Here is a 14,101-nt window from a genome sequence, read left to right on the forward strand (position 1 = left end):
GCCGATTGCTATTAGTACCTTGTCTTTGCTTGCATTTGGCTTCCTAGAACTTACTTGGGATATTTCTTGGCTTGCTAGAGTTGTATTTGAGATACAGTTGATGTCTATGGATGCTATAATTGGAGGCTACAGAGCCTATATGCTCATGATGTCTTATTGATGTCTGGTCTTGGATCTTTCGTTACTGGTGCTATCATATGCCTTTCTTGAGCTTCTTGGCTTGATCCATATGACTTTTGTGCTAGTGGGAGCATATTTGGATGCTTAATAGACATTGAGCAAGTGGTTTATGCTATTGAGCTTTGAGTCTTCTAAGACTGGGATCTTCTTCACTTGGATGTTGCATGGTTGATATGCGGTGGTCCGCATACATGTACTAGGGCTAATTTGGGCTTTGCATTCCCTGAGCATACACCTCTTTGTGTCAAGTCTTGCTAGCGTTGTGTACACTTTGCCTTATTACACAAGGGGTGTGCCGGCTTACTGACGGATTCGTTTGACATGCTTGGGTGCTTGCTCGATGTCCATATGACTGTCATATACTGATTTATGTCTGCTCAATGTTGGTTATGCTTTGACAGTCAGTGGTTGACTTGGTGCCTTGATTTTACCTACAGTTTGCTCTCATTGTACTTGGTTGTAATTTATTACAGCAAGTAGTTATACATGGACTGATGTGGAATTTTCATACTGAATCATCCTGATTTTATGTGCTTTTGATGGTACTTGGTGGGCAGTATCATTAGCTATTAGTTTGTGGTCATTTTGCCTTGGTTTTGGTGGTATTTTGGCTGTTTACAGCAGAAACAACAAGCAGTTTTGAGCTGTCTGCATTGTTTGGACTGCATTACGGGTTCTTCTTCCATTAATAGTGCTATCTTCAACATCATTAAGCTTGATGGTACGAATTATGCCTATTAGAAGAGCCAAGTTTGGTAGGTATTGGTGTAGAAATCATAGATAAAGCCACTAAGGATGCATGGCGAGCAGCTTGAAACTATGACTAATGGTGAATGGGATGAGCTTAATGAGTTATGCAAGTCCACCCTCGTCTTGTCTCTCACTGAACATGTGCATTACAATGTGGTTGAGGAAGCATAGAGTGCTCGGTAGCTTTGGGATAAAATTAAGAATATCTATGACAAGAAAAGTCCACCAAGTTAGATGTATTGGCTGAAGCAGCTTATGGACCTGCACACAAAGGAGAATATGACAATGTCTGATCATTTGAGCCAGTTCCATTCTATTCTCAAGAACTTGACTTCGCATGGTATTACCTTTAATGATGAGGTTACTCCATTGTTTTTGCTTGGGACTCTAAGTGAGTCATGGGATGTATTTCGCATTGCCTTATGTGCTCCTGCTACTATTTTGAACTTGCCTAATGTAGAGAGTGCTCTTATGTAGGAAGAGATCAACCGTAAGAACTTGGATGCCTCTTGTGTGTCACATGCTTTGACTATTAGAGGTAGAGATGGTAATGGCAAGAATGGCCGTGGCAGAGACTCGCAGAAGTCTAGGTCTAAGTTGGGTGGTAAGTCACCTAGCAAGTCTCACGGGAGAAATGCTAATGTGATATGTCATCATTGCGGCAAGAAGAGTCATATACGCCCATTGTGTCATGAGTTGCGCAATGAGAAGCGCAAAGAGAAGGGAAAGACAAAGTACAGGAAATGTCCTCTGATTGTAGCATTATGCTTGCGAAATCCAGTGTGAAAATTGAGGAGATAAATGTCATGCAGAGTGATGACTTTGATGGGGAGTACATACTTGCAGCTAGTTCTTGTGATGCTATGTCATTGACCAATGTTCACTCTCCTAACATATCAAAAGAATGTAATGCCCAAAGATGAAATCATACCATTACACTTCCAGTCTCAAAATGAATATTAAAGAATAGTCTTTAGAGCTACTCCTCATAAAGTGTTAGCTTTTGTTTGAGTAGCTTAATGAAAAGCCAATAACTTTTTGAAGAACATATTAAATTATCTTGTGAATTTTTGAACTTTGCCTCTACTTCTCATGTTGCCCTAGACCAAGGAAAGGAAACTATGAACTTTGTAGGTAGGGTGGATGAGTCACTACTAAATCGTGCAAAAAAAAAGCAACGTGACCTATGTTTTGGGGTTTTGGAGATTAACAAATTGATTGGATCTATACAAGTGATTTAGCCCATGTTATTTCATAATTGCAAGAATTGCATTGGTTTGTCAAATCATAGTGTGAAGCCTTGAGAGAAAAACATCAACATCCACTAATTGGCAATATGAAAGGTGTCCTGTAGTTCATCCATATCTCCAGTACGTGAAAGGTTAGAGGTTCACAAGTGACCTTTAATGGATGCATAGGAGGGTATTGCTGTAGTAATGGTTAGGAGGATTACTTAACAGATTGGCATTGATGAGGAAGCACAACCAATGTTCGAAAAAGCATTTTTCCCAAAAGATGTAAAATACTTATATTGAAAATTTTTAGACTAAAATCCTTCAAAGGTAAATTTCAAAATTTAAAGGATGGATTGCAATACACCTAGGCCGTTTTTGAAGCACCGCGCAACGCAAGGATTGAACACATGCACCCGTGTCACACAACTCACACCCGATCGAACCAACAGCATTGCCTATTCGTATAAGTGATAGGGCAGGAGAATTTATTTAAAAAATGCACAAACGAGGATTAAAATCCACCTCGTAATTCGATTCATTTTCAAATTCGCGAAGGCGTTTAACGAGAGAACGCGCAGTTTGTTTTGAAATGTTTTGATAAATTAAAACTGTTTTCCAGGCTAGCGCGATTATTATTCTCATTATTATTTGGCCCGATTACGAGGGTTTCACAAAATTGAACAAGGACAGTGTGTCCCTGTGTCTCTCTCTTTCTCTCTGCCTCTGCGAGCGAGGCTTCAGCTCGTCTTCCTTACGAACGATTTTGACGTCTCGAGTTTCTCTCTCTCGTCCGCCAATCGCGCTGGTGCAGGTACTCCCATCTCGCGTGTGGCCGCCATCGATAATTCACGGGGCTGTAAATTTCTTGATCGGTCTGAGCATTTTCACATGGCTTCCAATTCGTAACCTCCAGCTCGAATCTGCATGCCACAGTGCCCGAATTAGGGCTTCTTAGTGGACCACAGAGCTGTCGCAGAGATGCATTGCTTAGAACCATTGTATGAGGCAGCCTCCTAGCCTACCTCTCACCATGACAGAGAGAGAGAGGCCCATTATGGACTTGAATCTACCCGCTATCGAACAGGCAGATGCCCCTGCTGGCCCTGATATCAAAAGGTTGATTGACAACCCACAGGAGCACCTTCAACCAGCCCAAACGGAGCACTATGTTGCCACAACGGCTTGCGAGACACCCTCCCCTACAGCCAGGCATAGTGTTCTCGCTGATATGACCACCATGGATGTTGTCAAGGAGTACCGATTGTGCACGGACAATGCAGGGGCAGCTGCGGAGTTCCCTGGGGAGGTGGGAAAACCACAGGATGGGCAGGTTTCAGATTGTGTGTGCTGCAGCAAGGCGGAACTCTCAAAGAAAACTTTGATATGCGATGTCTGTGAGCAAAGCTTCCACTTGAGGTGCCTAAAGCTTCGGGATAGTCAGGCTGTGGCATTCGACGAGTGGGTATGTGCCTCATGTGCTATGGGGCAGAAGAAGCCAAAATGGCCATTGGGAAGGATAGGAATTCACAATCAAGGATCTGTCAGAGCCAGTGGGATCCCAGGCGGTCAACAATTGACACCAAGTGAATCCAGCATTGGTTTAGATGGAAGCCAACTTGGGAAGATAAATAAACCTAAACAAGAGCGTGATATGGATCAAAGTAACAGTCTACAGGATATTGATCAAAAGGCCATTGCTGTCGCCAACAGTGAGCTGGAAGAACCTAGAACTCGCAATACCAGGCAAGTTACTGCTGTGAGTATCCTTTTAAGAACTCAATACTGGATTAGGAAAAGAGTTGTGTCAGACACTCAGGCGATGGATTTGGATTTAGGTTTTTGCAGCTTGAAAGTAATTGTAAAACTTATTTGATCATACTTACCTGCTCACTGTGGGACCTGGGCACGTGTTAAATTTTCTAATTGCTTGGATTTGGAGCCATCATTTGCGGACGAATATCATGGATCTTGTGTCTAACTATGTGCAAGCTAAGGGAGTGTGGGAACCTTTTGTTAGGTTATGAAAAAAATAAATGGCATCATAGGTTGTAATATTTATTGCTCTATATCTTGTTTTAGTACGACCTTGGCAAAGCTTCCTTTGATGGCCACAACAATTCTATATGGTTATATGTTGCTTAACATATTTATGTTGCAAGTTCCGTGGCAAGTTGATTTAGGTTAGATTGTTACCTTTGGACTTTGATTTTCAATAAAGCACCTTGTTTTTAAGGTATATGTCCTTCGATTGGACAATGATTAGAATATCTTTGAAAATTTGCCCCTAAGGTGGGGAATTCACAATGACTCCATGAAGAACAATTTAAAACTTTCTAGAGAATTTGTTAGGAGTCTTCAACAATTGGAAAACAAACACAAAACGCCTATCACAGGAAGCCAGAGATTTCATCCTATGGAAGTACTACATTGCATGTGGAAGCCTTAGAGTGAAGATTCTTAGCGTTTAGCATTACAAATCACAAAGTAAGAAAAAAGATAATGATAATAATCTTTGAGTATTTGAATGATGATTTTGTTTTGAATTTATTTTCAAACGTTTTAAGAATGTGTGCAATGGCCGACACTCGTAATTGTAGAAAAGATAGATCATTGCTTCAAAAACTAGTATATATGTTATGATTTGTGAAGTAGAAGGTATCATCAAATAAAGAGGCAAGGGACACACAAGTATAGTTATGGGCATGCATAAGGTGTTCTAAATTGTCGAACAACTAGTCACGATTACATGGAACCAACACATGGATGGACGATGGTAGTTAGGTTGAAAAGAGCTATGTGGATAGTAGATAGATGTAGGAAAATGATCAATTTAGCTGGTTGGCAGGGCAATAAAGTCTACATGTGAAACTTCTCTAGGGCCATGTTGGAATTGTTAGCATCACATTGTACATGTGTATGTCAGAAGTGGGTGCAACAATGGAAGTGTAGAAGATTGCTGTAATAGACTGGACAGCATAAGAGAACATAAGAAAACAAAAGAACATTGCAAAGGGAGAACTTAGCGATATGATGGTAAATGGAATCCATTTACTAAATATGAGACAATCGTGTATAATAGCGAGTCATTGACTGTATGGGCATTGGCATCGGCTCCCTCTCTACAAGAGGATTTGTAGTGGAATTTCAACTGATGAATGAATGACTGAGAAGGAGGGAGCCATATAAATAGCACAAAAATATGCCATAAAAATGATTAGGCTGGCCAGCACTTGGGACCACAATAAATGTGGTTGGCTAGCAAAAAATGGCCCAAATCACCATTATAATGACAAATGCCTAAAATAAACAGTAATACCTAGTCCACTATTGCACATGCCCAGATGTACTCATGAGGTGACTAGACTGCTAACACACTCTCTCTATCCTTAAGCTTAAATTTAATTTGCTAGAGCTGTTCATAGAGGGTAACTACATGCATGGTGAAGGGAGCCTCATACAACATCTGAAGCTGCTCCTTGACTGTTGGTAGAACCTCTTTAGAGATACATCGGAGAAGAGCAGAATATGCACGAGTGTCATTAGAATCTCATGTAAGCACAGATTCCTCATGGTTGTCTTGGTTCTAATCATCTGGAAGAGGAGGGGGAGATTGAGGACACTCAATAGCTTTATGAACCATGTACCACAATCGTTTTTGCACAACCCATGCTTTCGTAATAGCACTCCATGTTAAGTAATTAGGGCCGTGAAGTTTGTCATTAGTAGAACAGTAGGGAAGAGCCTGGGTAGTCCGGTTAGCTCATGTGTGAGTCTAGCTCATGCCTGATATTTCTAGGCATTTTATTACGGTCATTATGATGTGTATTTGGGCAATTATTGCTGGCCAACCTATTGCCATTTATGGCATATTTTTGTCCTAATTATTCTGGGGCTCCCTCCAAACTTTCACATCATCACCTATAGGTTTTGTGGAGAGAGGGAGCTAGTGCTAGTACTACTCATAGTTGTATGCGTCATTCTCGTGTTTGCTGTATGGATTCCATTTTCCGAGCATTCTTCCGAGTTCTCCTCTTTGCAGTGTTCTTTTGTGTTTCTCTATTCTATCCTCGTGTTCAATAGTTTTTTTCAGCATTCTTTCATGCTTCCATTGTTGCATCCACTTTTGACATGGTATCAAATTTCAAGATCTCCATTTTGCATGGTGATTTCTGCTGATTACAGGTCTTCTATTGCTGATTCCTGATCGTTGGGCGACTAGTTTCTGGGCGATTTTAGCCATTAGACAACTGCAACTTGTTGCTGTACTCCTTCTATGGCATGGCATAGTTACCAAGAATGGGGAACGGGAACGGCATATATATATACATACATATATATATGTGTGTGTGTGTGTAGAGAGAGAGAGAGAGAGAGAGAGAGAGAGAGAGAGAGAGAGAGAGAGAGAGAGAGAGAGAGAGAGAGAGAGAGAGAGAATCAACACTTAAGTCTTAGAATCTAGAGAGATATATCATGTCAACCATAATTCGTGAAATTTGAGACATAATTCGTAAAATTCTAGGTAGGTGGAAGAGGCGCTAGACAGGCGGAGAGGTGGGAGCTGGGGGCGGGGTTGGCAGTCAAGCTAGGCAGTTGAGAGGCGCGAGAGGTGAGTTAGGCAGGCGAGAGAGACGGGAGTGGGGCTAGTTGGTGCGAGGCGGGGCAAGAGTCACGACAGGTGAGCCGTGACAGTAATCACAAGAGGCAGGAGTCAGGATAGTTGTCGCGAGGCGGGATAGGACATGATCGACGTTTAAAAAAAAAAAACCTGTGTTGGAACGGCCGTTCCAAACAGGGAACGGCCCAGAACGGGTGGGATGGGAATGTTCCTCCAGCGTTTCTTGGGCTTGGACCTCTTGGAATGCGTTAATCTGTTCCTAAGTGTCAGAACGAGCGTTCCCTGTCTCTATGTCCTATGGGCTGCCTTGACTGCATATAAATAATAATACCTTGCTACCTGTGTTTTTTGATTTCTGACTCATTTGACAGCTGGCGACTACATTTAATGCCTCTTCTATCTGTGTTTTGACCTGCAACTCATGTGTGTTTAGCCTCTTGGGCTCTTTCAGGTTGGGTGACAGTATTTTCAGCTTCTGTCCATCTTCTTTTGGCTGATTTTGTGAGAGTGCGCTACGGAAGAAGGAACACGAACATAGAGAGAGAGCAGAAGATGAAGGAAGAAATACTTCATTGACCAAAGATGAATCAATCCTTGCATGCAGGCCAAGGCGTCAGTGAGGGAACCAGATTAGGCTAAGATGATGGCAGCACCAATGTAGGAGAGTGTCGGAGAGAGGAGTGTGCTGAATTTGTAAAAAAAAGAATGATCAGCCAAGTGTGGGCTATGGCTATAAATAGTCAAACTCCTCTAAAATTGGCTGATTGCTAAAAAGGCCTCTATATCTGGCCGACCTACTAAAATAGGTGATACGACTTCTATAAATGTAGTCCAACTGCACAGAAAAAATGAAAAAATAATGACAAAATATCCTAGGTAGTCGTGGAGCAGGTAGGCAGTGTTAGGGGTTGGTATCCAATAGACAGATAGAGGAAATGCACAAGAAATGTGCCTAAAATGGAGGAAATGCATAGAAATGCACACTAAATTGTTAGAGCTCCGACGTCTCTGTCAAACTCTCACAAGAGCTCACATTTAGGAGATGACAGACTAACATGACTAAATAGGGTAGTCTAACACCCCCTCTCAGATCTTGGGAGTGTGTGAAGACCCAACAATCTTATATAATGAAGCATAGAAGCCTTGGGGAAAGACTTTGTGAAGAGATCCGCCGCATTGTCCTCCGTGGGACAGTAGGCCATCGCTAGCTCGAAATCCACGATCTACTCACGAACATGGTGATACTAAATCTCAATGCCTTCCGTGCAAACATAAAACACCGGGTTCTTCGCTAGAGCAAGAGCACTTTGGTTGTCTATGCACAACTCCGTAGGTCATGTCTATGGAAAGCTAATCTCCAACATACGATGGAGCCAAATTGCTTCCATATCCATTTAACATAAGGCACAATACCTAGCCTTTGTAGAAGAAAGGGCCATAGTAGGCTAGTTGTTGCTCTAAGAGGTAGCTCCTGATCCTAGGGAGAAGGCATAACTTGTAGTGGACCGTCTCGAATCCACATCACCTGCCCAGTCAGAGTCACTCCATCCAAAAAGAGTAACCCCCTCTCCATACATGATTCTGTAGGATCAAGTCCCTTGTAAATACTGAAGAATATGCAACGCTGCCCTCTAGTGATCGTGTGTGGGAGTCTTCATAAAAGAAGACAACAGAGCCACCACAAAAGAAATGTGTGGCCGAGTGTGGATGAGCCAGATAAGGGAGCCGACAAGGCACCTGTAGCGGGTAGCACCTGAAAGGGGATCTCTTGCTGCCACAAGCTTGGACTTAGGGTCCATGGGGCAAGAAATAGGCTGATACTTGGCCATACCAAACTACGAAAGTAACTTGGAGATATACCTGTGTTGTGAGATAAAGATGCCTGTGCCATTTGTTAAATCTCTAGGTCAAGGAAGAAGTGGAGGATCCCAAGATTTGTCATCTCAAACTCTTGTCTTAGAATATCTGGAGTCCGATCAACCTCCATAGAAGCACTCCCTAAGATGATAAGATCATCATCACATAAGATAATCAAAACACACACGTCACCCTTAACTTTATAGTAAAGGTTAGGGTTATGAGCTGATCGCTGGAAGCCATGGTCATGAAAGAAGCAATCAATCCTTTGGTACCAAGCTCTCGGAGCTTGCTTTAGGCCATAGAGGGCCTTCCGCAATCGATAAACATAGTCCTCGCCTTGCACAAGAAAACTTGGAGGCTAAGAGACATAAATCTCCTCTTCACGGATGCCATGCAAGAATGTAGACTCAACGTCCATTTGATAGAGAGGCCAATGGTGATGGGCTGCAAGAGCCAAAATAGCTCAAATTGTAGGCCTACGAGCCGTAGGTGCGAAGGTCTCAAAATAATCCAATCTTGCCTGCTGTGCAAAACCCTTGGCAAGAAGCCTAGCCTTGTAGTTGTCCAAGGAACGATAAGCAAGATACTTGGTCTTATATACCCACTTCACACCAATCACCTTTTGTTGTCAAGGACACGGAACCAACTCCCAAGTTTGATTGCACTCGATAGAACCGAACTCATCCTGCATAACTTGTCACCAAACATCCTCTGCAAGAGCCTCATCAATTGAAGTAGGCTCATTGTCATGGAGAATTTGGGTCATAAGAGCATAGTTTACACAAAGTAAACTATCTTGCTAGGCATGTAAATGAGCTGATCTATGTGGACCTGAAGGAGTAGTAGGAAAATGGGCAATACTTGCATTCTCCATGAGTTGCCGATACCATCGAGGAATGGTGATAGGCTCATCATGCTTCGAGAGAGGTTGTGGAGTCTCTGATACATGCAAAGCACTTGTTTGGGAAAGGAACTCTGAAGGGAGGTGAGCCCTAAAGGCTAAAGTGGAAGCATGAGCGGGAGCAAGAGCTATGGTGGAAGGAGTAAAGAGAGAGAGAGAGAGAGAGAGAGAGAGAGAGCCTTCAAATGTGGGAACTTCAATAGTCACAATGTGTGACCGGCCTTTCCTTTATTCAAATGTCATTGAAAGAATAAAGAATGAAGTGAAAATGATGGGCGCCCGCCTCCTGTAGTGTGTAGGCGCAGGTATTGTCAGTGTAGTAATACATGGGCGGCTAGGTAGAGGCACCTTTACCCCTAACAACCTTCCACTTAAAGGTGAATTTGCCTCAATGAAGAGGGGCAATAGGGGGGGGGAGGGGAGTGTACATTGATACAACAAGATAAGGAAAGACGTCATCTCATCCTATGCCATCATCTTCTTAAGGAAGGCAAAATCTTGACAAGATCAACGGTCCTGTCCTCAACGACCTCACGAATGAAGTGATACCTCATCTCAATTTGTTTTGTCTTCGCATGGAAGATCGGATTCTTGGCTTATTGGATAGTATTCAGAGAATCCAAATGCAGTGTAGGGATAGCATCCGTCATACCAAGGTCAATAACCAAATGGCCTAATCAGATGGCCTCCTTGCAAGCCTCAGTGGCTGCAACATACTTGGTCTTTGTAGTGGAGAGGGCCGTGCATTTCTGCACCCTAGACATCCATGAAATAACATCTCTAGTAAAAGTGAACGCATAGCTAGAAGTAGACTTCCTATTGTTTGCATGTCCTGTATAGTCAAAGTCAATGTACCCAATGACTCTTGTATCTTGGCTGCCATAACAAATGCACATAGCAGTAGTGCCCTTTAGGTACCTCATGATACCTTTCACGGCATCCCGATGCCTCTTGCTAGGTATAGCCATATAACATGCCACAACACCAACTGCAAATGCAATATCTGGATGGGTGGCTATCATGGTATATATAAGATTGCCCATTGTGGATGCATAGGGAATCTTGGCCATCTCTACCTTTTGCTCATCTATTTGCGGACAATCGGCTTGTGATACCTTCACATGAGAAGGCAATGGACAGCCAATAGGCTTCACATCCTGCATACCGAAGTGTTCAAGGACTTTATGGATATACTCCTTTTGTGAGAGATAGAGTAATTCTTGAGACTTGCCATGGGTAATGCGCATATCAAGTATATGAGAGACCTATCCTAGATCTTTCATCGCAAAGCTCTTTTTGAGCTGAGCCTTAAGAGCATCTAGCTCATCATAAGCTTTCCCTGCCAAAAGCATGTTATCCACATAGAGTACCAAAATCAATGATGAACTATCACACGGGCTTTGTTTGTGTACAAACACAGATCCATAGTACTATGATTGTAGCCTTGTGATTGTATAAAAGCATCGAACTTGCGGTACCATTCCCTAGGTGTCTGCTTTAGACCATAAAGACTCTTTCTCAGTCTGCACACTAGGTGTTCCTTACTAGGCTCTGCAAAACCCTTAGGCTGCTCCATGTATATCTCATTATGCAAGTCCCCATGTAAGAAAGCCGTCTTGACATCCAATTGATAAAGATCCAAGTCAAGCTGGGCAACCAAAGTGAGGACTAAGCGTAGGGTAGTCATCTTGACCACAGGAGAAAAGACTTCATCAAAGTCAACACCTGCTTAAAACCCTTAGCATCCAATTTGGCCTTATATGCCAGCTTGGGGTGGGTAGGGGTACTTTTCAACTTGTACACCCACTCACAAGGCAAAGTCTTCTTGCCACTAGGCAAGGAAGCCAAGTCCCATGTATGATTCTTATGCAATGAGTCAATCTCAGATTGCGTAGTCCTCTCCCATGATTGATAATCACCCCTGTGTATAGCTTTATCATAGGCGAGAAGCTCTCCTACATCTGTAACTAAGATATAATCCATGGAGGGTGTATAATGGTCGGGAGGTCGTCTATCTCTAGTAGAACGCCTCAAAGCAGGTTGTGCTGCCTGTCCAATTCATGCCTAACATCTTGGTCATGAGCATCGGTTGTTGGTGCAGGCTGTCTAGCTGGCTGTGCAGGAGCAGGGGGCTCCTTTTGAAAGATAACCCTGTGCATCTCAACCACTTTCTTAGGCTGTCTATGCATCTTGTCTTCATGGAAGACTACATTATGGCTACGGATGACTTTCCGTGCTTGCGGATCCCAAAGACGATAACCCATCTCACTTGCATCTTCATAGCCAAGGAAAATGCGTTTCACACTTTTTGGATCCAGCTTATTGTGTTGGTCCTTTGGCACATGGCAGAAAGCCTCACATCCAAAGACATGCGAATGAGCATATTAGGGAGGCTTTCCTGTCCATACCTCCTCTGCAACCTAGAAGTCAATACCACTGCAAGGTGACTTGTTAATGAGATGTACGGTAGTAGAGACTGCCTCAACACAAAAATGCTATGGTAAGCCTGCCTTGCTAAGTATACTGTGGACCCTCTCCTAGATAGTCCTATTCATGCGCTCAGCTATACCATTTTGGGGAGGGGTGTAAGGGGCGGTCAATTGATGCTTAATATCTTGTTTGTCACAAAACTACTCAAAGGTACGTGAGACGTACTTACCCCCATTATTTGTCCTTAGGCATTTCAGCTTATGCCCAGATTGATTCTTTGCAAGAGCAAGCCAACTCTGAAAGACGGCCAAGACATCAGATTTTTGCTTTATGGGATAAGCCCAAATCTTACGTGAATAATCGTTAATAAATGTGACAAAGTACTTCGCACTCCCTAATGACTGGCAGGGCAATGGTCCACACGCATTTAAATGCACAAGAGCCAAAGGCTTACCCATGCGTGTAATACCAGACTTTTTATGTGAATTCCTAGTCAGCTTGCTAGATAAATAGTAATCACACGACTCAAAATGCGAGTAGTCAAAAAGACGGAAGGTTTGCAAAGCACGAAGCATTTTGATTCCCTTAAGCGACATATGCCCAAGACGAGCATGCCAGAGAGATACATGTGGGATAGAACCCACTCACAAAACATGGTTAATTGTACCAAATACAACCAAGGGGTAGAGACTGCTAGATTTGGTACCTTTTGCAAGAACAAGTCTACCATGAGTTCTCTCTCATGCAGAATCACTAAAGCATATATGACAACTTGCATCATCAAGTTGCCCAATAGACATAAGGCTTTTAGTTAATGCGGGTACACGATGTACATTATGCATAACAAAAGTGCTACCAAAGGGAAACTGTAGAGTGACATCACCAATGCCAATAATAACAAGAGACCAATCATCACCTAAGCGCACAGAACTAGATACACTGCGATAGGTATGAAACCACTCATGGTAGGGGGTCACAGGAAAAGACGCACCCGAATCCAAGAGCCAACACTGTGCATGCATAGATTGATCCTTGGTCAGCTGAGAGGCATCACTTGAAGAGGCTGCTAATATGTAGTCATCATTGTACTCCTCAGGTTGGATGACATTTATCTCCTCAATCATTACATTGGACTTTGCAAGTATAATATTGCAATCATTGGATTTCTCTTGCAGTTTCTCTTTCCCCTTTTTTTTGCTATTGTCATTGTGCATCTTATGGCACTGAGGCCGTATGTGTCTTGCTTTCCCACAATAATGGCATGTAAGATCAGACTTATGTCTATGGGACTTGCTACGTCTACGTGACTCCGGGACTTTTGAGAGTCCTTTCCATGATGATCATTATCTTTTTTGCTACTTTTGCCACCTCTAACGGATAAAGTATGTGAACTACGGGAAGCATCATTGTTTTTCATGTTAATTTCCTCAGTCTAAAGAGCACTCTCTACATCTTTCAATTTCAGCCATCCCAAGACTCAGGTAAAGTGCCAAGCAGAAACAAAGGATGCAGATTATCTTGAAACTCAATACCCTATTGAAGCAGATTCTTCATGATAGAATGAAATTGGCCAAAGTGAGCAGACAATGGGTCCCCTCCTTCATGCGGAGATCCATCAACTGTTTAAGCCAATACATTTGCGAAGCAGGGCTTTGCTTTGCATAAAGTTCTTGAATCTTTTCCCATAGATTCGATGCCCTCTAATCTTCATCTTCGATAACATTATTGTGGACCTCTTTAGAGAGTGATAAAATGATAGTGGACTTGCATAGTGCATCTAAATTAGCCTAGTCATCATCATCCATGTTCTTGGGTTTAATACCCTTGTTTCTTAGTGGCTTAATCTGCAATTTTTGCACCAAAACCTGCCATATTTGAGATCTCCAGTAGCCATAGTTGGTGCCATCCAACTTGGCAATGTTAAACAAAGCCGTATCTTGGAGATGACGAGCCATAATGAGTCAAACAGAGGCAGACTATGCAGAAAACAGGCTGCTGCAATTAGCATTAAACATGCCAAAACCACTGCCAAAACAAGCTGAAAATAAGAGAAACTGCTAAAATGACCAGCTGTCCACCAAATATGACCAAAAGGGTGTCAAACAATAATGGTTGCCCTCAATAAATGCT

The 14,101-nt window shown here is 42.6% G+C and overlaps 1 protein-coding gene across 2 annotated transcripts in view; it reads left to right on the forward strand.

The window, feature by feature from the left end:
• Positions 1 to 2,831: 2,831 nt before the first annotated feature.
• MBD9 (methyl-CPG-binding domain 9) overlaps positions 2,832 to 14,101 on the forward strand; it is a 77,183-nt gene continuing 65,913 nt past the window's right edge. For both annotated transcript variants that reach the window (XM_087699352.1, XM_087699353.1), the window contains exon 1: positions 2,832 to 3,908. In XM_087699352.1, coding sequence (XP_087555478.1) covers positions 3,166 to 3,908 — 743 coding nt within the window. In that variant the 5' untranslated portion in view covers positions 2,832 to 3,165. The remainder of the gene's footprint in view (positions 3,909 to 14,101) is intronic.

This window comes from Lygodium microphyllum, chromosome 18 (assembly GCF_053477565.2).
Source record: "Lygodium microphyllum isolate KBCC chromosome 18, Lygodium_microphyllum_v1.1.10, whole genome shotgun sequence".
Classification (NCBI taxonomy): Eukaryota; Viridiplantae; Streptophyta; class Polypodiopsida; order Schizaeales; family Lygodiaceae; genus Lygodium; species Lygodium microphyllum.